Source organism: Tenrec ecaudatus, chromosome 2 (assembly GCF_050624435.1).
Source record: "Tenrec ecaudatus isolate mTenEca1 chromosome 2, mTenEca1.hap1, whole genome shotgun sequence".
Taxonomy (NCBI): Eukaryota; Metazoa; Chordata; class Mammalia; order Afrosoricida; family Tenrecidae; genus Tenrec; species Tenrec ecaudatus.
In genome coordinates, this window is record NC_134531.1 from 126422846 (window position 1) to 126449069 (window position 26224).

General features: G+C 41.1%; 1 protein-coding gene across 1 annotated transcript in view; it reads left to right on the forward strand.

Moving 5' to 3' along the window:
* The first annotated feature begins 327 nt into the window (after window positions 1–327).
* Window positions 328–26224, forward strand: part of SNX2 (sorting nexin 2) — a 66626-nt gene continuing 40729 nt past the window's right edge. The window contains exon 1 of the mRNA XM_075541438.1: window positions 328–516. Coding sequence (XP_075397553.1) covers window positions 409–516 — 108 coding nt within the window. The 5' untranslated portion in view covers window positions 328–408. The remainder of the gene's footprint in view (window positions 517–26224) is intronic.

A 26224-nucleotide genomic window follows, 5' to 3' on the forward strand; every position in this document is an offset into this window, starting at 1 on the left:
GTGGTCCTCAAACTTCTCCACTTCTTAAAAAAGATTTCAAATCTCTTGATCCCAAAAGAAATTGCTCGGCCTAGTTCTGCTAAGGTGGTAACGGAAAGATTTTTCCACAAAGTCCTTACGGCAAGTGGGCGGTGTCGGGGAAGCCAGACTTGGGCCGCCCACTTTAGCAGACCTTGAACCAGACGGGGAGGTGCGGGGCAGGGGAAAGGCAAAGGGGCGGAGCCGAGCGCAGCCGGGCCGGGGCGGGGGCGTCACGAGGCCGGGGGCGGGGCTCGCGCGGCTGGGCGGGGCCTCGAGAGGCGGGGCCCGGGAGGTGGGGAAGCCGACCGGCCGCGCGCGAGCCAGCCTGGCGTGCTCACGTGACAGGTCCGCGAGGCCCCGCTCGCGCAGTCGTCTGGACGAGCGAAGATGGCGGCCGAGAGGGAGCCTCCTCCGCTGGTGGACGGGAAGCCCAGCGACTTTGAGGAGCTGGAGGACGGAGAGGACCTGTTCACTAGCACGGTCTCCACCCTGGAGGTGAGCCCGCGCCTCGCCGCGGGTGCTGGGCTCCGCCGCGGCCGCGCGGCTCGCCCTCAGTCGTCTCTCCCCGACCCCGACTTGGCTCCCCCCACCCCCCGGGCTTGCGAGGACCCGGTCGAGCGACACCTGTGACACGGGCCCCACCGTGGTACCTGTCAGTGGGTTGGGGCTGGACTGCGGTGGCGAGGCCGCGAACAGCCTGCGGGCGGGCCGGGGCGCCGACCTGCTGTGCGAGGGGCCCGGAGCCGACGGAGCATCGCGGCGCCCTGTCCGCGCTCAGCTGGCCTGCCGGGGTGTCACTTGCACCGCCCCCTCCTTCAGGCCGAGACGGTCTTGCTGGAGGTTCCGGCACACCTCAGTGTGCACCCCAGGGGCCTCGGCAGCCCTTAGGAGATGCGCTTGCTCTTCTCTTCCCTTGGGAGGGGGTGACCCCTCAAAGGGAGAGGAATGGAGTCAGCGTCGAGGAGCCAAGGTTCTGGAGGTCGCCCCTGGGTGCGCTTTTCGCAGGCTTGGCCCTTGGTGGGACAGCTAGTTCCCCCTAAGGGAGGGGCCTCTGTCTGGGGGACTATTCGATAGATAAACGCATGTTCCCATTTTTGCTGCCCTCTTTAGATCGTCGACTTTTTAGGGACCACTGTGTTTAGAAAGTGTAACGTCGAAGAGAGCGACTAATTCGGAAAACTTGTTTCTTCTCTTTCTTCTTTTTTTTGATAAGTTAGCAGAGGAGAAAGAACAGATCCATAGCACCTTTTCCTCTTTTCTCGCATGATCAGCGATCTTTGAAGCGGACTGTTCCTGTTTTCGTTAAAGGAAGCACTCACTGTGAACTTCACTGCACTAAACCTCCTGTGTTCATTCTCGTTTTAGAATTGCTGTGCATTTGTTGAAAGCACACCCACCTCGTGGCCTGATTGCAAATGTTTGTGTGTGGGTTCAACTGTAAGCCACCTTCCCACAGGGTTGTTTACCTTGGGCTGTGCTTCCTTATAAAGTGCTATATTAAATAAGCTATCTTTAGTGTATTCAGTTCGGCACCCAATCACTTGGAAATTACTGTAAAATAGTCGTTTGCGGAAATTCAGTTAACCTGTACCTGGGACTGGCCTTCTGGGAAACATTTTCAGGGCTGACCACAATTCCTGCTAGTTGTATGGACCAGTTTCCTTCCAAATCCCACCTTTCCTCGGATTGTTTCTTGGGCTACCTTGATCATCTTTGTCTTACAGAATATTAAACACTTGTGTTTAGTTAATGCTTTCTGGATTGTCAAAACCAACATCTAAGAATTCTTAAAAGTTATTTTGCAGGACATAGTTCTTTGAATCAGTATGCTTTCAATTCTTTTTAACATACAACACAGCCACTTGTGTTGAATTTCTGCAGAATTCTCAAGACCTCTTGGGAGCTGAAAGGTGTTCATCCACAGGGACTGGAACAAATTGGATTGAACAAGTACACTAGCATACTATGAACACCAACTATTCATTTTAACTGGGGTATTTTAGAATTAACTACAAGACATAGGCATTAATATACCTACCCTATAGTTTGTATTTTCCATGGGGATGGTGCTTTTAAACAAGTGTGGTATTTGGGTTTTTCCAGTGCAAGTCTACGGAAGCTTGATTTGGAATGCTTAAGTTTGGCTTGGTTGGTGTGCTGTGAGAGTTGTGAATTTATTTTGGATTGTTCATCTAGTCCTCTTGTTTTCTTGGACTTGTTCAGGCATTAATCTAAGAAGCACGTCTAACTGTGAGAACTGCAGAGTCACAACTCTTTTTGCTCTGGAGGGGAAAGGATATGTGGTTTCTCTCAGTCGACTAGAATGCACCAAAGGATCGCCTTCTTTTGAAAGTGAAGCTTCCCTAACTGGTATGCTGCAAAATCCATGGAGTGCTTGTTTAAGATGCAGATACTTGTGCACTTTTAATAAGCTCTCTAGATCAGTACTTTTCAGACTTTGATGTGCACATTCATCACCTAGGGAACTTGTTGAAATGCAAATTCTGATCCTGAAGGGCTGGTGTGGAGCCCAAGCGTATGTATGTTTAACCAACTCTCCTGGTGCCTTGAGAGTCCCTGGGTAAAACAAATGATGAAGTACTAGCCTGAAGTTGGTGCTGCCAACCGCCCGTACAGAGGCCTTTGAAAACAGGTCTAGATCTACTTTGCAAAGGTCCAGCGACTGTCAAGAATCCGTGCCTAATGCCCTCCCACCTGGCCTTGGTCCACTGCTAACTCTATCAGAGGTTCTCAACCTGTGGGTCACGATCCCTGTGGGGGTTGAACAACCCTTTCACAGGGGTCCCCCCAATTCATAACAGTAGCAAAATTACAGTTATGAAGTAGCAACGAAAATAATTTAATGGTCAGGGATCACCACAACATGAGGAACTGCATTAACGGGTCGTGGCATTAGGCAGGTTGAGAACTACTGCTCTATAAAATTCTGATGTAGTTTATCTGCTTTAAATAGTTCTTATATAATTGAAATTAAGACAGACTTGGATAAATCAAAAAGCATTGCTGTAAAATCGTAGATACCTCTACTAAACAAAAATAGAAAACTTAAATTATTCTTTTTCCACATCTAAGTCTTTAGCTTTCTGAAGGTTGTGCTTCTATCCCTAGCACTTCCCCCAAGAATTCTGTGTCTTTTGAGTTGTCCCATGTGAAAACTGCAGTTTGGGCAGCATGGCGGGACTCAACTTATGTTCCTTTTCCATGTTCTTTGAGTTTGGGAAACAAAAAGCAGTCTGAATGGGCAAGATCAGAACTGTTCGGTCAGTGGGATAATGTTTCCAATGAAACTTTCATAGGGCTGCCCTCAAAGAATGAGCAGGTGTATTGTTGTGGAAAGCCGTTCCTCAAGGCAGTTCTCTAGGCCTTTACCTCATTTATGCATTTTTCTTAAAACGTCTTTATAAGGCACTGTGGGTGGTCCTCTGTCCTTCAAGAAAATCTGTCACCGTGGTTGACCCTTTTACAATCCCCAGACTAAGTGGCCATACCTGTTGATTTGACCTCGTGCTTTTATCTTAATTGCCCACGCGGATTCTCTAGGAAGCCAGTTTGGAGCTGACCTTTTTTATTAAAGGCCCTCTAATAGGACTAACAAAAGTATATTATTGAGTGGACTTGTCTGTAGCCTTCAACTAATCATGGAGACGTGTTTAAAACACATTGTTTGAAATAAACCTGTATATATATAAAATAAAACTTTAGTATTAATACTTTTTGACTTTCATAAATGTCTTTTAATTAAAGAAAAGCATTTAAAATGCTCTTAATTATGTAGATATTTTTCTTTGAGAGATTTTATTTAGGGGAAAAATAATTTGAAATCCAAATAAGTGAAATTAAAATATAAACACAATTATAAACATAGAATGGCATAATACTTATAATGCTTATACAACTTAGTTTGCAAGTACTCTTAATTTCTCTCTCTATATATTTATCCAATATTGACCTACTTTTAAAACTAAGAACCAGCACCTCGAGATACACTTAATAAATAAGAATATGTTAAAAACCCAATGTTGTGGGTTTTGTGATCATAAAACAGAGCAAAACCAAAAAATGGTAGGTATTGGGAAGTAGGAATCTGGCAGAATCTTGTTATTTTCTGACATCTCCAGAGACAAAGTTTTTCATTTGTTTGACAACATTGCGTTTTCCATAAATGAAACATCTTTAAGCTTCAAGATCTACATATTATGTGATTCCCTTGCCCTAAAGTAGCATGGAGTAGTAAATGGAGCCTTGAGGGGAAAAAAAACATCAAGAAATCCATGTTGTCCACCTGATTGCTTTTGTAATGCTTCATTGAGATATTATTTACACACTATACAGTTCACCTAGTTAAAGTGTACAATTCACTTGTTTTAATGTAGTTATAGAAATGTGCGATCATCATCACAGTCAACTTTAGAACATCATTACTTCAGAAAGAAACCCTGTACTCTTTACCACCATCCCGTATTTCCCATGATCCCCCAATTCTTGAGAAATCACACATTTTTCTGTCCCTATATATTTCCCTATTCTGAATTTACTTTGAATAGAGTCATATAGAGTCTCCTGTGACTGACTTCTTTCATTTAATTTAGAATGTTGGTTCATATAGCTTGTCAGTATTTCGTTCCCTTTTATGACCAAACATTCCATTGTCTGGATGTATTACAGAACCCTTGTTGTATTGTAGAAGCCCTGGTGGTGTCGTGGCTTACCCATTGGACTTAACCATGAGGTCAGCCCCTCAAAACCACCATCCGTTCCACCGGAGAAAGACGAGGCTTGCTACTACTGTAACGACTTGTGCTCTTAGGGGCACTTCAATTTTATCCTGTAGGGTCACTGTGAGTCATCATTGACTCGATGGCTGTGAGGTTATTTTTGTGGTGGTGTGGGCTAGGCATTGGGCTGCTAACTACAAAGTCAGCAGTTCAAACCTCCCAGCCACTCCAAGAGGAGAAAGATGAAGCTGTCGCTCCCTTAAAGATTTACAAAAGCATTGAAAACCGTATATATAAGGTCAAGTGAGAAGACCTGATGGTGTAGTAGTTGCACATTGGGCTGCTAACCCCAGTTTGAAACCGTCAGCTGCTCCATGGGAGAAAGATGAGGCTTTCTCCTCCTGTAAAGAGTTAGTGTCTCACAGTTCTAGCCTGTTCGGTAGTTTCATCATGAATTGGAATCAACTTGATGAGAGTGAGTGAGTATGAGTAAGAAGAAATGACTCAGGGCCAGTGGGTCTCATGGCTGTGAAGTAGTATTTATTTTGGATGATTTATGATGTATTTACTATTTAGATACCTTACTTGGAGAAATGTCCATTCAGATCTTCTACCCATTTATATTTTTTGGTTTTAACAGTTTTATTGACATTCATTCACATATCATACAGTTCAATAGTTTAAACAAATTAAGAGCTGTGCAGTCATCACTACGATCAATTTTAGAATACTTTCTTCTTTCTCACACTCATTATTAGTTTCTCATTCCCCCCAACTTCTCTTGCTATAACCCTAAGAAACTATTGATCCAGTTACTGTTTTATAGATTTACCTGTCCTAAATTTCATATAAAGAAAAACATACCCAAAAAACCCCTAATCAAATAAAACTTAGAAAAATCTCAGTTGAAAAGATAACAAAGTAAAAACCAGAACAAATTTAAAATGTGGGTCAAAAGGAAGAATAAATGATAAGGTATAAAAATTTAACCTGACTACATCTGCATTAGTCCACTTTCCAATACACTCTGTCTGATAGCACAGATCCTCCAAACCCTGGTTGATGGTCAGGGGATATTCACTGGAGGCTTAATCCAGGTTAGGACCCAGCAAATGGATTGGGCTTTCACTGTTGTCCATAGCCGCCTGCAAACAGGGTTCTCAGAATTTAAACTCTAGTGCCTTCCCTCCTCCAGTCTTAGATTTTAATATTTACAATCACTGGATCACACAGGCGTGTGTCCAATGTGGAATTAGCTATCACCTCACTTAGATGGCTGCTTGTTTTAAGACAAGCCTTTTAAGACCCCAAGTGTTATTCTTTCTAAAAGCCAGGCGCTATCAGATTTCTCCACCGCACTTTGCTATAGCACCTTTATCTTCAATTTTTTCTTCATAAGGGCAAGTATCAAGTAGGGCCAGAGCATAAGAACTCATGGTTCTTAGATTAGGACTATGAGTAAGTGTGAGCTCAATATACATTCAGATATCTATGGCTTATGTCCCTGCTACTAATCACTTTCCCCCCATTGGCATATTTTTTATTAAATCATTTTATTGGGGGCTTGTATAATTCTTATCACAATCCATACATACATCCATTGTGTCAAGCACAAACTAATCACTTTTAAATTGGACCATTTGACATCTTGTTAATTGAGTTAACAATTAGGTGACTGCTTATTAACTGTAAGAATTTTCAATTTTAGTTTAGATTTAAAATATTTGTATGGTACATGTCCTGAATCATAGATATGATTTACAAAAGATCTTCTCCATTTGGTGGGTTGTTTTTCACATTACTAATGTTGGTGAAGGCCCAGGCAGTGTTTCACACTTCTGTATGAAGAGTTGCTATGAGTTGGGTCTGACTTAACAGTGCCTAACAACAACATAGCTGTATTAGTCTGGGTGCTTTAGAGAAGCAAATCTACAGAAACTCATGTATAAGAGAGAGTTTTATATAAAGGTTAAGTGCACATAAAGAAAACATCCCAACCCAGTGCTGCCCAAGCACACGAGTCCAACAGTAACGCATTAATCCATATATCCAACACCAATCCACAAAGTCCTCCTCCATCTCACAAAACAAACACAATGATGCCTACTGCAGGAGGAAAGCCGAATCAGTGAGTGTATAAGTAAGTATCTGAGTGCTGGCAGGGGTCTCCACATGGCTGCTCTGGCACCCATTACTAGGTCCATGTGACTTCTCCTTGGGGATGTCTTGCAAGAAGTGAGCCTTGCCAGCTGAAGCAGAAACTGGCTAAGGCAGCTGCACCCTGGTGCGACCATCACAAAGCAAGAGACCCAAGAACTAGAAAGGGGAGGCTCACCGAGCCATTCATTTATCCTTCTGCCCTTAATTAACCCCACATGTGTTTATTGGCCAGTCTGGCACAATAAACTAACTACAATAGCCTTTGAAGTACAAAAGTCTTAAATGAAAAGTGAAACTTAATTTTTTTCTTTTGTGTTCTCTTTGATCCATTTTTTAATAATTTTATCTATGGTGTGAAGAAAGGGTCAATTTTATTATTTTCTACATGGACTTCCAGGTATTCCAACTCAATTTGTTTTAACGGCTATTTTCATATTGAATGGTTTGGGTATGCTTGTGAAAAATCAGTTATGGCTTTGTAACCACATAATTAGGGGCAAGCTGATGTTAAGGTGAGGCCCATAATTTCCCCATACTGTTAACAAGATTGCGTTTATAGAACATTTCAAATGGAATTTTCTGATGCATGTTTCCTTTCCCGTTATGTAAGCCTTATTATAAATCTTATAAATCTAGAGGACCAAGTACTTCATTTCCTTCAATGAGTGCTTGTCTGTTTACTCTTTGCAATACTGTTTGGGTGATAATGGGAGCGCAAACTACAAAACCAAGCTATAGTGGAAAGTACAGTGGAAAAGCAAACAGCACCCGGCCAGGTAATCAAAACTCACTGACAGCTCCAGCTCAGAGTATCCTATAGGGCAGGGTAGAACTGCCCCTGTGGGTTTCTGATATGCTCAATCTTTTTTGTTGTTGTTGTTGTTGTAAGTTTTATTTTTATGTAATAAATCATTTTATTGGGGCTCATAAACTCTTATCACAATCCATCCATACATCAATTGAGTAAAGCACCCTTATACATTTGTTGCCCTCGTCATTCTCAAAATTCGCCTTCCACTTGGGTTCCTGGAATTGGCTCATTTTCCTTTTCCCCCCTCCCCCTCCCTTCCCGCTCCCTCCTCCCCCATGAACCCTTAATAGTTTATAAATTATTATTTTATTTTATCTTATACTGCCCGGCGTCTCCCATCACCCACTTTTCCATGGCCCATTGCCCAGAGAGGAGGCTACACATAGATCCCCGAGATCGGTTCTCCCTTTCTACACCCCCTTCCCTCCTGGTGTCGCCACTCTCACTCTCACCGCTGGTCCTGAGTGGTCCATCCATCCTAGATTCCCTCCCTGTGTTTCCAGATCCCTACTGCACCACTGTGCATCCTCTGGTCTAACCAAGTCTGCAAGGCAGAATTGGGATCATGATAATTGGGGTGGGGGGGGGGGAGGAAGTGTTCAAGAACCAGAGGAAGGTTTTTAGTTTCATCGTTGCTACACTGAACCCCGAGTGACTCATCTCCTCCCCACTACCCCTCTGCAAGGGATGTCCAGCTGTCTACAGATGGGCATTGGGTCCCTATCATGCACTCCCCCTCATTCATGGTGGTGTTATTTTTTTTCCCCTCTGCCTCTATTGTTTGAAACCTGGTCCCCTCTGCCCTTCATGATCACACATGTTGGTGTGCTGCTTCCATGTGGGCTTTGTTGCTTCTGGGCTAGATGGCCGCTTGTTTTCTTTCAAGCCTTTAAGTCCCTAGATGCTATATCTCTCAATAGCCGGGCACCATCAGCCTTCTTCACCACACTTACTTATGCACACATTCGTCTTCAGCGTTTATGTGAGGAAGGTGATCACACAATGATGGTTTTTGTTCCTTGGTGTCTGCTACCTGGTTCGTTCAACACCTTGTATTCACTCAGGCTGTGTGCTTCTTCTCTGTGGGCTTTGTTGCTTCCGAGCTAGATAGCCGCTTGTTTGCCTTTAAGACCCCAGACACTATATATTTTTGATAGCCAGGCACCATCAGCTTTCTTCACCACATTTGCTTATACACTCGTCTGTCTTCGGTGATCATGTCGGGAAGGTGGGTATCATGGAATGACTGTTTAGCTGGGCAAGGTGCTATTGTATTGAGGAAGTGTGCATGAGGAGGCCCAATGTCCACCTACTACCCTACTACTGAACCTATAAATATATGTACATAGGTCTATTTCCCCCATAATCATAAGTATATTTACATATGTACATGTTTGTATTTAGGCTTCTATGTATGCCCTTTGCTTCCTACTCCTTTCCTTTATTTCCTATGCTTTCCTCCCGTCCCACTACCATGTTCAGCCTTCATTCTGGTTTCAGTAATTCCTCTCAGTTACCTCGCCCTTGGGTTATGCTAAATCTTTATGAGAGTAAAGAGCTTCATCTTTCTCCCTGGGGCAGCTGGTGGTTTCAAACAGCTAACCTTATGGTTAGCAGCCTAACAGGTAACCCAAAAGGACTCACGTAAGTGCAAAAATCTGCAAAATACTGCAATTCTTTAAGGACAGAAACTGTCCACTAGAGGAAAAAACCACTCTCATACTCATGAACGATGATTATGTGATTTGAAAAAACAAAGTATCAGGGAAACAAAGGCATATTCTAGTTCTTAAGATTCCTGAACAGAATCGTGAACAATAAATGTTTCTATTGACTGTTAAAAGCTCACAGAGAAGGTAGTATTTAAGATGGATCTTTAGGCGTAAAATTACAGGGAGCCCTGACGGCATAGTAGTTACACTTTGGGCTGTCATCAGTTAACATCAGCAGGTTGAAACCACCACCTACTCCTTGGGAGAAAGACAGAGCTTTCTCCATCCTTGTATGTTCCTCAGTTACTGTCTCAGAAACCAAACCCACAAGGACCATTCCATATGTAGATAAACAATGAGTCAGCATCAACTTGATGACAGTGGTTGAGTGAAGATTTCAAAGGGAACAAGGCAACAAGGGTATGTGATAGGGAGCTGTGTCTGAATGTTGGATGTGTTATATGTTTACTATATAATGATGTTGTGAAGGATTTTAAAATTTGTTATTTAGGCAGGAAGATTTGGATGACATTCATGCGACCACCCAGGAACTTTAATGTAGTAGCAGTCTGAGGGGTAACTTTTGAGTGGGAGGTACTCTTGTCTGCTTGGGAAAAAAGGAACCTGAATTTTAACAGTCTTGATATTAAAATCCCCAAGAAGGGCAGTGCATGAATTAAGAAAATAAAACTGACAACTAATGTTAAAAGTTCAGCATTTCTTAGGGAAAGGAATGACAAGTCTGTTTCATTGGGGATGTTCTTGTTGTTAGATGCTGTCAAGTCAGTGTGACTCATAGTGACCCTGTGCATAACAGAAGGAAATACTGCCAGTCCTGTGTCACCCGCACAGTTGCTGGTATACCTGAGCCCATTGTCATAACACTGTGTCAATCCTGCTCACTGAGTGTCTTCCTTGGGTTTTTTGCTACCTTCTCCTTTACGAAGCATAATGCCCTTTTCCAGGGTCCAGTCTCAACTGATAAAGTATCTAAAGGACTTGAGATGAAGTTTCACCATTCTCACTTCTAAGGAGCATTCTGACTGCCCTTGTAAGAGAGATCTGTTTGTCCTTCTAGCAGTCACAGTATTTTCAGTATTCTACACCAGCACCGTAATTCAAATGTATTGATTCTTTAGTCTTCCTTATTCATTGTCCAACTTTCACAAGTAGAATAAAAGACTATAATCTTGACACACTTTTCCTGATTTTAATCCATGTAGCATCCCTAGTTCCGGTGGAATGACTGCTTCAAGTTCCACATGAACACAATGAAATGTTCTAGAGTTCTCATTTTCCTCAATGTTGACCATAGTTTGCTATGATCCATACAGTTGATTGCCTTTTCATAGTCCCTGAAACACATCAGCAATGATTGTGCCATGCCACCTTCTAAATGTGGTGTGAATTTCTGACATCTTCCTGCCAGTGTATTGATGCAAAATTTTATTTGCATTTGAAATTAATGATATTGTTGGATAATTTCTATATTCTGTTGGGTCACTTTTCTTTGGAATTGGGCAAATATGGGTCTGTTCCAGTTGATCTACTAGTTGATTATCTTCCAAAATTCTTGGCATAAGTGAGAGTGCTTTCAGTGCATCACCACCTTGTTAAAATATTTAATCACTCTTTCGGCAATTCTCGAAGCCTCATTTTCACAAATGCCTTCAGTGCAGCTTGCATTTCTTCCCTAACACCATTCATTAATTCCTGGTCAGTGCTACCTCTCAAAGGGTTTGAGCACTGTCTACTTGTTGATGCAGTGATGCTACGCATTCCTTCCATGTTCTTCCGAGAAGTAGCCTACTTCTTTCCATATTTAACCCATGTTAACCCATGGAATCCTTCAATATTTCCATTGGAGACTTCCATTTTTTTCTTCAGTGCTTTCAACTTGATATACACTGAGTATGTTCCTCTTTTTTTTTTTTTGGTGGGGGGTGGCACAGACAACAAAATCCAGATCTTTGCACATTTTATTATAATGCTCTCTATTTTGTTTATTTAACCTTCCTGGCAGTAATCCCAAGTGTGGCTTCGGGGTAACTGTTAACTGTCAGAAGAGGTAACCCAAGCCACACTCGGATTACACTGCAGGGAAGTCCCTTACCTGCTCCGCTGTCCAGTGGTGTCCATAGCTGTGATTGCAGAGCAAAGCAAGCTGACTTCTTCATTCCCGTTGAGTTCCCTGCGTGCAGTGTCACCGCACGGGGGGGGGGCGGAACTGGGCGGGAAATTCAAAACTGCAAGTCTCAAAGAGACTTACACACACAGGAGCAGTGATGCAGTGTAACCTGTGAGGATTACATTGTATCAAAGCAAATCACTTCAGATTTGTCTCCAGTGCCCTGTTTGACCTTTTACTGTCATTTGGATTTTTTTTTGCCTGGGAATTTTTTGTCCATGGCATCAAAAAAGTGTCACTTTAGCACTAAAGGAGTTTTAGACCAGATAAAAGACAGCGACAGTGACTTAGAATTACTCGCAGAATTGAGTGATAGCAGTTCATGGGAAATTCATCATCCGACACTGATACTGATCAGATAAGTGACGACAGTGACGATTCCGCACCTGAGCTCAGGGTTGTGCGAACTTGGTGCTCTATTGTCTGCGGTACAGATCAGGCAGCTCCCCCAAGAGTCCCGTTTACTGGAGCACCTGGTATAAAAGTAGACGTTGACCACAACAACGCTTTGGCGTACCTACAATTATTTCTGACCGATGAGGTCATTGAAAAAATTGTTACGGAGACAAACCTGTAAGAAAGCAACAATCCGCTTCTCTGCTTCATAAGTTTTCAAGAAGCAGAAAGTGGGAACCAGTGACCAAAGATAACATTTGGAAATTTCTGGGCCTAATCATACTTCAGGGAGTGGTGGGGAAACCCTGCGGAAATGGTATTGGACTGCCAATGAGTTACTTGCAACTCCAATTTTTGGCACCGTCATGTCAGAATACAGATTTTCCATGATAATGAAATTTTTTCACTTCACAAACAGTGAAGAATTTGACGAAACTACTCATCCTGCACCACAACTAAAAAAAAATTGGGAAGTATCTCAAATGATTGTAAAGAATTTCCAGCAGACCTATGTACCAGAAAGAGACATCAGCAAAGATGAAAGTCCAATGGCCTATAAGGGACGGCTCAGCTGGATATAATCCATTGCATCAATGAGAGCACGATTTGGCATAAAATCCTATGTGCTCTGTGAATCATCAAGTGGCTACATGTGGAATTCGGTCATACACACTGGAAAAGGCACAAAATTCAATCCAAAGTACAGCGACTATGGAATGGCAACATCTTCTGTTCTAACACTCACTGAGCCATTGCTAAATCAGCGCTATTGCGTTACAACTGACAACTTTTATACATTCCCTGAACTTCATGAGTTTCTTATAAAAAACAAAACCGATGCCTATAGAACCGTCAGGGCTAACCGGCATGACATGCCAGCGATGTTTGGCAAGAAGAAGGTAAAAACTTGAGAAATGGTTGCCTGGCAGAAAGGCAAGACGATGGCACTGCGATGGCCTGACAAGAAAGATGTGTGCCTAATGAGCACAGTTCGTAGTACCTCAACTGTTAATGGTGCGCATGGAAGGTGGGAAAGAAGTCATGAAGCCACAAGGAGTGACAGACTACAATCAAACCATGGGAGGTGTCGACAGAGCCGACCAAGCACTTACATTCTACCCAGCAATGCGGAAACAGCAAAAGAAATACTACAAGATCTTCAGGTATCTTCTCTAGCAATGCTTGTGGAATGCCTGCGTTTTGCACAGAGCAAAGAGTGGCAAGCCTTTGGTTCATTCTGACTTCATTTGGAAAGTTGCTGAACGCATCTTTGTGAACCACCAAACACCATCAATGGTTGTGAATAGACCTGGATGTCGTGCTGTTGACGTTGTCAACCCAGAACGCCTGACTAGTCATCACTTCATGGACTGTATCCCACCAACCGAAAAACAGTCAGCACCTACAAGGATGTGTGTGGTTTGTTGCTCAAAGCGAGATGGTGATGGAAAGAGAATGCAAAAGGAAACCAGGTTCCATTGTCCTGATTGTGACATCGGATTTTGTGCAGTCCCATGTTTCAAAATTTTTCACACCCAGGATTTTTATTGAATGCACCCTTGATGTTGCATCCCTTTTGAAAAATTGCAGTGTTCTTGACTTGATTACATTATTGAAAAAATTATATTTTATTTATTGTAATTTATGATTTTGTGTATTAAAGTTTATCATACCTGGAATGTCTACTAGAGAGATTAAAATGAGTAATTTCTTAAGAATTACAGGCCTACAATATAAAACAATAAATTTATGCAAAACAATGTACCGCTTTGGGTACAAAATTATTGACATAATTAGACCGACCGGGAGGTTAAACTCTCTTTTGAAATATTCCAGCAAACTCTGTTACTTCATTGTTTCTACAGTTGCTCTTACAATTATATGTTCAAGAGCATCTTTCCAAATGGGTGCATAAGTAAATGTGGCGAAGAAAGCTGATGGTGTCCGGCTATCGAAAGAGATAGTGTCTGGGGTCTTAAAGGCTTGAAGGTGAACAAGTAGCCATCTAGCTCAGAAGAAATAAAGCCCACATGGAAGAAGCACACCAGCCTTTGCAATCACGAGGTGCCAAAGGGACAAGGCATCATGCAAAATATATATATATATATATATATATATATATATATATATATATATATATATATATATATATACCATAGTGAATGAAGGGGGAAGTGCAGAGTGGAGACCCAAGGCCCATTTGTTGGCCACTGGAGATCCCCTCATAGAGGGGTTGAGGATAGGAGATTGGTCAGTCACGGTGCGATGTAGTACAGCTTTCCCCTAGATCTTGGATGCTTCTTCCCGCCAACTGCCATGATCCGAATTCTACCTTGCAGGACTGGATAGGGCAGAGGTTGTACACTGGTGCATATGGGAGCTGGAGGCACAGGGAATCCAGGGCGGATGATACTTTCAGGACTAGGGGTGTGAGGGGCGATGCTGGGCTAGTGGAGGGTGAGTGGGTTGGAAAGGGGGAACTGATTACAAGGATCCACATGTGACCTCCTCCCTGGGAGATGGATGGCAGAGAAGAGGGGGTGAACGGAGACTCCGGATAGGGCAAGGTATGACAAAATAACAATCTATAAATTATCAAGGGCTCATGAGGGAGGGGAGAGCGGGGAGGGAGGGGAAAAAAAAGGACCTGATGCAAAGGGCTTAAGTGGAGAGCAAATGCCTTGAAAATGACTAGGGTAAAGAATGTACGATGTGCTTTATACAATTGATGTATGTATATGTATGGATTGTGATAAGAGTTATATAAGTCCCTAATAAAATGTAATAAACAAATAAATAAATAAATAAATAAAAGTGCCTTTTCACATCCACTCTAGTGGATGAACCAGAGATGTACATTTGGAAGTAGTAAATTTTTTGAGTAATAATGCTAATATCCCTGTATAGAAATCTAGTCCTTAGCCTCATAGAGTGGTATCAATCAGCAAAAGACCATATAATAAATGCAGTGATGCAAGCAGTTATCAGCAGTATTCAGTGTTACATGTGTAATTATAATGTACTCAATTTCAGAAGTAGTGTATAAGGCATGAATGGATTAATTGCTTAGAGATGATCTTTGAAACGCTGGAAGTGAGTGACATTGTCAAGGAAGACTGAGTGGAGTGAATCAAAGCAGAGTTGACCATAATGATATGGTGTGGAGTAAAGCCTTCCAGATCTTCGTTTGTTGATGAGTAAGGATTCAAAATAACGGTAAACATCTGCAAGCATCCTTTAATCATTGGAACATGAAATGTGTGAATCTAGGAAGATTGGAGGTTGTCAGAAATTATTTATGTATAACACCCTTTAGATGTGCCTGGAACTTTAACCCTTTCGTGACTGACTAAAGTACATTAAAAATTATTTTTGTTGGAAAAAATTTCGTTCATAGAATGCATGTGAAAATTGAGTATCTGAATCGTCTTGGTCCTCTGGACTCTGGGAATCAGCATGAAGTGATACATATGTGCCCGGGGTAGGATTGGTGGAAAATATACTGATGGACGCTGACGGAGAGTTATAGGATAAATGTCACACCCCAGAATGTACCAGGATGTGTCACCTCATACAGTACCCTGTAAAAACAGTAATTTGTGGCACATGCCTGTTTCTTTCACTTAATATAGTGATCCCAGTCCCCTTCTGAAAACTCTGTGTACTATTAATGGGAAAGGAGTGCCCTAATAAGCCTAACAGATTAAAATATAGATGTGGAGCTGATAACAGAGCACAAGTAGAAGTAAATGTTGAGAAAATAATGATGGCAACATATGTAAAAATGTGCTTGATACAATTGATGTATGGATCTTTATAAGAGATATGAGCCCCCAATAAAATGATCTTTTAATAAAAAATAAATAAAATGTAGATTGGACATACATATCTCAGTGGTCACAAAAAGATTAAATATTTTTGGTAAAAATTTAATTAGGAACTTCTAATGTTTCAAAGAAAACATTTTGTGACCCAAGTATTTAAAGGCAAAAAGCATAGAAAATTGCTAGAAAGATTTATGAGGGAGCACAACTCTTGTCACCTTTTCTTAGAAACCATTAAGTTTAAGGCTTTTAGCATGAATTATTTTAATGAATAAAAGAAATTTCATAAAGTTTCACGAGGCAGAGATGCTCAACCTTTTTATTATTTGCATATTATTTTCTAAAATGTAATACAGTTTGTCTTTAATATCAAGTTTGCAAATGCTCCCTTAACTACGAAACTTTTCCCCTCTGTTATTTTTAAATTAAAACTAAAATGATATAAAGTGTATTACCATCCCTTCTCCTATTTTTCCTCTGAAATTAACCCTTCCCACTCCCAGCCTATGCAGCACTGGTGGTGTGGTAGCTTATACATGGGTTAGGCAACTACAGAGTCAGCAGTTCAAACTCCCCAGCTATTCAATGGGAAAAAGACGACACATCTCAGCCTGGAAAGAGTTACAGCTTTGGAAACTGACGGGAACAGTTCTTCTCTATCCTGTGAGATTGTTGTGAGTCAGGATTGAGTTGATGGCAGATGATTTGTTTCTCTTATTCTCTGGAAATAACTGTTTTCTGCCTGTACTTTTTGCCTTTTTTGGGAGTTATAAATGAACTCATGCAGTATGAAACTGTGAGCCTGACACTTTTTATAGATATACTTGTTTATAAGCTGAGTTTTCCCGCACATTTTTAATGCAGTTTTTGTGGTAAAATTAGGTGTCTCAGCTGATAATCAGGTCGGCTTATACTCGAATATATTCAATAATTGTATTTATTCAAATGATAGGTTTTATTTTACAATGCTAATAAGAAATTAATAACTATACATAGGAAACACACATTAGAACTAAAGGCTTGTTAAGTTTGTTTCTTGGGTTGTATCTAACTTCATCAAGAATCATTCTGTAATAAGTATGTAAAAAACATAAGTTGGCAAATAGAATAAACAAAAGGAAATAGTTGGGATATTATAATTGTTATGAGCTCCTCTGTATTCAAAAGGAAATTTGCATTATTTAATCCTAAGTTGACTATATAAAATATAAATAGAAGCATAAATACAAATTTAAATCTCTTTCCTATAAAATGTACTAAAAAGAAATTAAATTACCTAAATTATAATTTCATCTGTATATATTCTCAACTGGTTTTTTAAGGTTAGAATTAAAACATTTGCCCAAATCAAAACTATTGTGTGAAATTTTCTCTTTATAATAGCAGTAATTTAAAAATTACATCTTTTGTTTTTATTTCTTGTATCTGACTTTTATAGCATAAAATGTTTGAGATTTACCCATGTTGTTGCATAGAACCATTGTGTTTCTATTATCAAATTTAAGAAACCATGGTATAATGTATCATGGCTGTTACTCCCTACTTTCCAGTTTAGAGCATTTATGAATAAAGTTTATGAAAACAGTCACATGGAGGAAAGCATTCACATACCAATGTTTCTATAAAAACAGATTTTAATTTATCAGAGAAGATTTTGAGGTATAACTATATGTTAACTTTGTTTTAAAAAAAACCTGCCAAGCTCTTTTCCAAAGTGCCAATATCACTTTGCATTCCTATTACCAACAAGTCAGATCCAGTTTTTCCACATTTGTTAACACTTTCTATTGCAAGTTTTTGTTTCAAGCCCCAATGAAGAGGAACTGGATAAATATAGCTTGCAAAAACTGATTAAATGTACATGAATTTTGTGAACTGGTTAGTAAACAGCCATTTGTGTGTGTGTGTGTGTGTGTGTGTGTGTGTGTGTGTATGGATGGCATGGAAGGAGCGCAAAAGTCAAAGGCAAGAAAGGTAAATACTATTAAATACCCAATCTTGCAATAACAGTAATAAAAATAATCTACAAGTGGATACTTAGTTGAGCTGAATATAGATGGAAGGTGGATTTGACTACGTGAATATATAAGTTTAGTATGTAAAACTTCTTAATCCATAACCAAGTATCTTAAGGAAATGAGTCACTTGGCATAACAGAGTCCAAAGACAACTTTCTACATCTAAAGCTAGTGGTTAGTAATTGGGGTCTTAAAAGACTATGAGCAGCCATCTAACTATTGGTCTCTCCCCACTAGAGGAAATTAACCAGTTTCAACAAAAAAGGTGAGAACCCTCAACAGATGCTTTGACACAGTGGCTGCAACAATGGGCTCAAGCTTAGCAATTGTGAGGAGGGAGCAGGACCTGGCACTTTAAAAAATTCGGTTGCACATAGGGTCACCATGTGTCAGAACTGACTAAACACCACTTAGCACTAACAACATAAGGTACTCACAAACTGGGGTGGTCCATGCTCCTAAACACCACTTAGCACTAACAACATAAGTTACTCACAAACTGGGGTGGTCCATGCTCCTTAGACCCACCAACCACAGGAAACCAAAAGGGCAGCATTAACTCAGAGGTAAAGTTCGAAAGGCGGGAAAGGATAAATAAGTAAATTATTCACACGTGGAGAGTGCGTGAAGAACACAAGGGCATTGTGGGTGTGTTAGGCTGGGTTGACTAGGGAAACAAATCCATTGACACTCATATATGTATAAGAAAGAGCTTTATATCAAGAAGCTTTATATATCAGGAAAACATCCCAGCCCAGTCCAACTCAAGTCCATAAATCCGATAATAGTCCATAGTTCCTCTTCAGACTCATACATTTGTAAGCAATGAGAGAATACTAGAATATCACAGGCTTGTGGGTGCGAAGTCTTGTGGATCCAGTGCTGTGTACACATCTCCAGGGCTCTGGCAGCCATCAAGGTCAGCCAGCAGGAAGGGGAAGGCAGAGGAGGGAGGTGGGGTGGGTTCCCAGGGCCCTCCTTTTAGACAGTCACATCCACAAGGAGGTGCCGTCAGGCTGTGACCTGATTGACAGGCCCCTACACCCCTACACTTTTATACATCAGGTTGACATGAAATTAACCACAGGGGAAATTAACCACAGGGGAAATTCCAATCAATGTCAAATTTAAAAGTTTATGAATTGCCGATTGGAAAACCAACTTGCTCTGTAAACTGCCTAATTGCAAAAAGTTTTAAAACCAACTATCTTATGTACTCGAGTATAAGCCAACCTGAATATCAGCCAGTGCACCTAACTTTACCACAAAAACTGCATTAAAAATATGCTTAAAACAGGGTGTAGTGTAGCACCAATGAAACATAGAACTTTCCTCTAGTTCGAAAATGATTCCTCTCTCCACCCCACCCCGCTCTCACTATCATGATCCCAATTCTACCTTACAAATCCGGCCAGACCAGAGGATGTACACTTGTACAGATAGGAACTAGAAACACAGGGAATCCAAGACAGATTATCCCTTCGTGACCAGTGGTGAGAGTGGTGATGCTGGGAGGGTGGAGGGAAGGAAGGGGAAACTGATTACAAGGATCAATATTTAACTTCCTCCCTGGAGGGCGGACAACAGATAAGTGGGTGAAGAGAGACATTGGACAGTGTAAGATATGACAATAATTTATAAATTATCAAGGGGTCTTGAGGGAGAGGGAAGCGGGGAGGGAGGGAAAAAATGAGCTGATACCAAGGGCTCAAGTAGAAGGCAAATATTTGAGGATGATGAGGGCAACAAATGTACAAATGTGCTTGACACAACGGGTGTACGCATGGATTGTGATAAGAGTTATATGAGGCCCAATAAAATATTTTTTTAAAAGCTCGGCTTATATACAGGTATATAAGTAAATTATATAATTAACTTAATTTTTATTTAAATAGACGGTAATATTTAAAAGTCATTACTTCTGAATTTTTGATATTTTGCTGTTATCTATGCTCTTGAGATTTTTGTGTTCCAATCACCAAGAATTATCAATGTATCTTGATTGCATATTTGATCAATTTCAGACTGAAGACATTGGTAGACTTCTTCCATTTCAGCATCACTAGCTTTGTAGTGATGTATGCGGATCAAGAGGCAGTGGTGTGAACAGAACAAGGGCACACTGCATGGCTTAAACTCAGGAAAGGTGTGCGTCAGTGCTGTATCCCTTTTTCATCCTTTTTTCAGTCTGCACGCTGAGCAAATCATCAGAAAGGCTGCCTTATATTAAAAAAAAATGTGGTATCAGGATTGGAGGGAGGCTTATTAACCTGTGATATGTAGGTGATGCAACCTTGCTTGCTGAAAGTAAGGAGGACTTGAAGCACTTGCTGATGAAGATCAGGATTGCAGCCTTCAGTGTGGATTGCAACTCAATGTAAAGAAGACCAAAATCCTCAAGTGGACCGGTAACAACGCCATGTTGAATAGAGAAAAGGTTGAAGTTGTCAAGGATTTGCCTTGGTTTATCTACAATCAGTGCTCATGGAAGCAGCAGTCAGAGATTTAAAAAAAAAAATGCTTTGCTTTAAGTTAATCTTCTACACAAGATCTATTTTTAGAGTATTGAAGAGCAAGGATGTTAATTTGAAGACTAAGGTGTTCCTGACCCAAGCCATGTTTCAGGTGCCTGATACGTATGTGAAAGTTGGACATTGAATAAAGAAGACCAAAATGAATCAATGCATTTGAACTGTGGCGCTGGAGAAGAATATTGAAAGTACCATGGACTGCTAAAAGGACACACTGATCTGTATTGGAAGAAGTACATCAAGGGTGCTCCCTAGAGGCAAAGATAGCAAGACTTTCTGTTGCATACTTTGGACATACTGTCAAGAGAGACCAGTCCCTCCAGGAGAACATCATGTAGCCAAAAAAGGAAAGCCCTCAGGGAGACAATTGACACCGTGGTACAATGGACTCAGGCACAGAGACAGTTTTGTTTCATTTTGTTTAATCGTTTTATTAGGGACTCATACAACTCTTACCACAATTCATACATACATCAATTGTATAAAGCACATTGCCCTCATCATTCTCTAAACATTTGCTCTCCACCTAAGACCCTGACATCAGGTCCTCATTTTTTCCACTCCCTCCCCGCTCCCTCCTCCCTCATGAACCCTTGATAATTTATAAATTATTATTTTGTAATATCTTTCCCTATCCGACATCTCCCTTCACCCACTTTTCTGTTGTCCGTCCCCCAGGGAGGAGGTCATATGTAGATCCCTGTAATGGGTTCCCTCTTTCCAACCCACTCTCCCTCTACCCTCCCAGTATCGCCATTCACACCACTGGTCCTGAAGGGATCATCTGCCCTGGATTCCCTGTGTTTTGAGTTCCTATCTGTACCAGGGTACATCCTCTGGACTAGCCAGACTTGCAAGACAGAATTCGGATCATGATAGTATGTGGGGGGGGGGGGGTTAGGGTGGGGGGAAGCATTTGGGAACTAACGGAAAGTTGTATTTTTAAGGATGGTACAGGATCGTGCAGTGTTCTGGTGTGCACAGTCTCTCTGGGTTGGAACTGACTCTGTGGCTAGCACTTAACAACAACCACTTTGCTGTTAAGGAATCAAGGTGAGATAGTGGGCTGCCAACTGCATGGTCAGCAATTTGAAGCCATCAGCTGATTTGCTGGCAAAAAAGGGCCTTCTGTCCCTGTAAAGAGTTAGTCTCAGAAACTCACAGAGGCATTTCTGTCTTATCCTAAGGAGATGTTATGAGTAGCCATAGATTAGATGGCAATGAGTGAGACCTTTAATAGTTAGTGTATAAATTTGAATAATAGTTGTATTGACTATAGTTCCTTGCATGCTGATAGATATTATCCTATCATAGACAGCATTGCACTTCTAGATCTTGAAATGTCCTTTCTCACAACAAATGCAACACTGCTCCCCTTGATTGTGTCATTCCGGCATAGGAAACTACAATCTGGTTACTAGTCCCACCCAATCATTTGGTGCGAGTTACAGAGACAAGGATAGAAGAGCCAGATTAAGAAATAACCACAATCGTTAAGAATATACTTTTTTTTAAACATTTTATTAGGGGCTCATACAACTCTTATCACAATCCATTCATATACATACATCAAATGTATAAAGCACATCTGTACATTCTTTGCCCTAATCATTTTTTTCTTTTCTTTTTTTTACATTTTATTAGGGGCTCATACAACTCTTATCACAATCCACACATATACATACGTCAATTGTATAAAGCACATCCTTACATTCTTTGCCCTAATCACTCTCAAAGCATTTGCTCTCCACTTAAGCCCTCTGCATCAGGTCCTCTTTTTTCCCCCTCCCTCCCCGCTCCCCCTTCCCTCATGAGCCCTTGATAATCCACAGATTGTTAATTTGCTATATCTTGCCCTATCTGGAGTCTCCCTTTCCCCCCTTCTCTGCCGTCCATTTCCCAGGGAGGAGGTCACATGTGGGTCCTTGTAATCAGTTCCCCCTTTCCAACCCACTCACCCTCCACTATCCCAGCATCGCCCCTCACACCTCTAGTCCTGAAGGTATCGTCCACCCTGGATTCCCTGTGCCTCCAGCTTCCATATGCATCAGTGTATAATCTCTGCCCTATCCAGTCCTGCAAGGTAGAATTCGGATCATGGTAGTTGGGGGGAGGAAGCATCCAGGATCTGTGGGGAAGCTGTGTTCTTCATCGGTACTACCTTGCACCCTGACTGACCCATCTCCTCTCCTCAACCCCTCTGTGAGGTGATCTCCAGTGGTCAACACGTGGGCCTCGGGTCTCCACTGTGTACTTCCCCCTTCATTCACTATGGTACACACACACACACACACACACACACATATTCTTTTTTTTTTGTTTGCATGATGCCTTACACCTGGTCCCTTTGGCACCTGGTGATCGCACCAGCTGTTGTGCTTCTTCCATGTGGGCTTTATTGCTTCTGAGCTAGATGGCCGCTTGTTCACCTTCAAGCCTTTAAGACCCCAGACACTATCTCTTTCGATAGCCGGGCACCATCAGCTTTCTTTGCCACATTTGCTTATGCACCCATTTGTCTTCAGCGATTCCCATCATGGAGGTGTGCAGCCAATGATATGATTTTTTGTTCTTTGATGCCTGATAACTGATCCCTTTGGGACCAAACGATCACACAGGTTGATGTGTTCTTCCATGTGGGCTTTGTTGCTTCTGAGCTAGATGGCTGCTTGTTTATCTTCAAGCCTTTAAGACCCCAGTCACTATCTCTTTTGACAGCCGGGCACCATCAGCTTTCTTCACCACATTTATTTGTTCACCCGCTTTGGCTTCAGCAGTTGTGTCGGGAGAGTGAGCATCATAGAGTTCCAATTTAATAAAAGAAAGTATTCATGCATTGAGGGAGTGTTTGAGTAGAGGCCCAAGGTCCTTCCGCCACCTTAATACTTAACCTATAAATATAGACACATGGATCTATTTCCCCATCCTCATATATATATATTTGCATATGTACATGTCTTTGTCTAGACCTCCATAAATGCCCCTTGACTCCCAGCTCCTTCCACTTTTTTATGATAACCACTGAGCCCTTGTATAACGTCTTAGCAAAGATCATGAATATAAAGTTTGTGAAAGTTTTTCTTGCCCGGCATATCCTGTGGGGGCTATGGAGAGGCCCAGGCAAATATTTCACCTGCATTTCCTTTGTGGCACAGCTGTGAAGTCGCATCATAGGGGATCTAAATCATTAATATGAGACTGAACCTGCCTTCTCTTTGCCCAGAAGAGACATTATCACACTGTTGAGCAAACAAACATGCCCTTTGTGGGGAGGGAGTTACTTACCTTTTTCTTTCGAGGCTGCTTACTATGTTAATATCCTGGTAAAGACAGTCCAAAACAAAGGACTAAGTACCTCTGGTTGCAGGATATACAGAAGTAGGACACCGATGAAATACAGTACTTTTAGCCCGTGAAGTTTTATTTTTATATATTATTTTGGTTCTTGAAATACAACCCTTTTTTACTGTTAATTTTTCTACTAAATGCCTTTATATTTCTTTTTGAACCACCTGTTTTTACTGTTACCTTTGGACTACAATTTAAAATATAGTTTCTTTAAAATTGTTGCCTGATAAATCATTTCTGGATCATCTTGGATTACTTTTATTTTTACTGTTTCTTAGGGAATTGGTCATATTTTCACATTCTTGAATGTTGAGAAATTTTGAATATATCTTGAGCATTTTAAACTTTATGTTACGAGGTTCTGGTTCCTGTTAAAGTCCTCTGAGGAGTGTTTATTTCTTTTTCTACTTTTAGCAGACAATCAACATACTTAGGTTCTGACCACAAATTCGATCTCACTTTCTGTGGTTGGTGGTTTCAGTGTCATTTGTTTTCAAAACCTTTAGAATGCTGTTTGAGACGTCAGGGCCTCAACCACTCAGCAGGTCATCTAAAATTTGGGCAGTGCTTTATAATAATAGTTCACTACTCAAATCCATTGGCACTGTTTTGTGTGTCTTCCCCAAATGGCCAGCTCAGGGATGAGCCCAGGATTTTGTAAGTTTGTACACAGAATCAGGGGGTTCCTTTAGTTCCTCTCAGCATTGGACAGCTGACTGAAAGACCAGTGGTTCAAATCCACTAGCCACTCGATGGGAGAAAGATGACCTCAGGAAAACTGTATCAGGTTGCTATGAGTTAAATGCCTTGATGGCAGTGAGATTTTTAAATTTCAGTGTTCTGGGTCTGGCCTTAGGAAAGGACTAAGAAAGTGTGTGAAAAGGAAAAAAGGGTTTTCCATTCACATTCTCTGGGTTTCAGAGACCTAGAGGAGCCCTGTGATGTAGTAGGCACACGTTGACCTGCTAAACCTCAAAGTCAGCAGTTCAGAAACTACCACCACTCTGAGGGAGAAAAACAAGGCTTTCTCCTGCTGTAAAGTTACAGTCTCAAACCCACAGGGACCAGTTGTACTGCGTCCTCTAGGGTCGCTATGAGGCTGAATTGACTCGCTAGCAACAAATGAAGGCTGTGGACAGAAGGATGAAGGAGCGCTTTTTCTTGGAGCCACTGTTGCCTGCATTTGTAGTGTAGACCCACAATTACTGCGACTGCCCCCATGGAAAGGCAGGGGAGAAAAGAAAGAGCTCACAAAACTCACCCTCATAAGGCTCATTCTGCACATTCTCACTCCCTCTCTAATCTGCCTGAGCGATTCACTTTTCAGGGCATTGCTTTTTATGCTGTGGTTAGTGCCATTGAGCAAGTTTTGATGACTACAAAAAAGCCAAAAGAGTGAATAGTAAAAGGCCAACTGAATGCCTTCTTAAAGATTCAGATTACTGAAGCAGTTTTTTGTTTTGTTTTTCCTCCTCTCTTCTCATGGTACATATACACGTCACAATTGGCATTTTAATAGTTTTCACATGTACAATTCTGTGTATGTTGGCAGTTTTTATGAGCTGGACTGATGAGTGAACAAAGAATGTTTCCCAGAGGTCTCTTCTAAATAGGTCAGAGTTGGTGTAGTAAGGATCAAACAGTGGCCACAGAGTTAGAAAACAAGATACATTGTATCTTTGTCATTGAGAGGCAAGATTGTGTAGAAATGAAAGAACAACAAAAAAATGAAAGAACAGAAACATTTTTTTGAAGGGGAGGGACATTGTTTTTATTAATTAACTTCCTGCCTAAATTAATTAAATAAATAATAGGGGCATTTTTCTCCCCACTGAACAAAATGGTCAAATTTGAATAAAATATCTTTCTATTAACAAAACACTTTTTTTAAAAAATGGAGGATGCCATCAATTTTGCTATTTTTAAATGCATTAATTGTATCTTGATACTTTTTTTAATTTAAGTAATTTCATTGGGGCTTTTACCGATATAACAATCCATGTTTTGATTATATCAAGCAAACTTATGCATATGCTTGCCATCATCATTTTAAAAACATTATCTTTATACTTGAGCCCTATTATCCGCTCTTTTTTCCCTCCCTCCCCCACTTTCCAAGAGAAATTACTGAAAGTCAAATGACGGGTGAACATGATAGTGGGGCAGGAGAAAAGTAAAAGGAAATAGAGGAAAGTACTAGGAGGCAAAAGCTATATATAGGGGTATAGATATAAGCATGTACATATGTAAATATATTAGTATATAAGGATAGGGATATATTTACATGTTAAAGTATTAAGGTAGCAGATGGAATTTGACCTCTACCTAAGTCTTCACTCAGCACAAGAGCACCTTGTTCTAATAACCTGACACTGTGATACCTTCCCTACAGGATTGCTGAAGACAAAATGGGTGAGGAAGCAAATGTGAAAGCTGATAGTGCATGGCTATTAAAAGATAGAGCTGCTAGAGTCTTTTT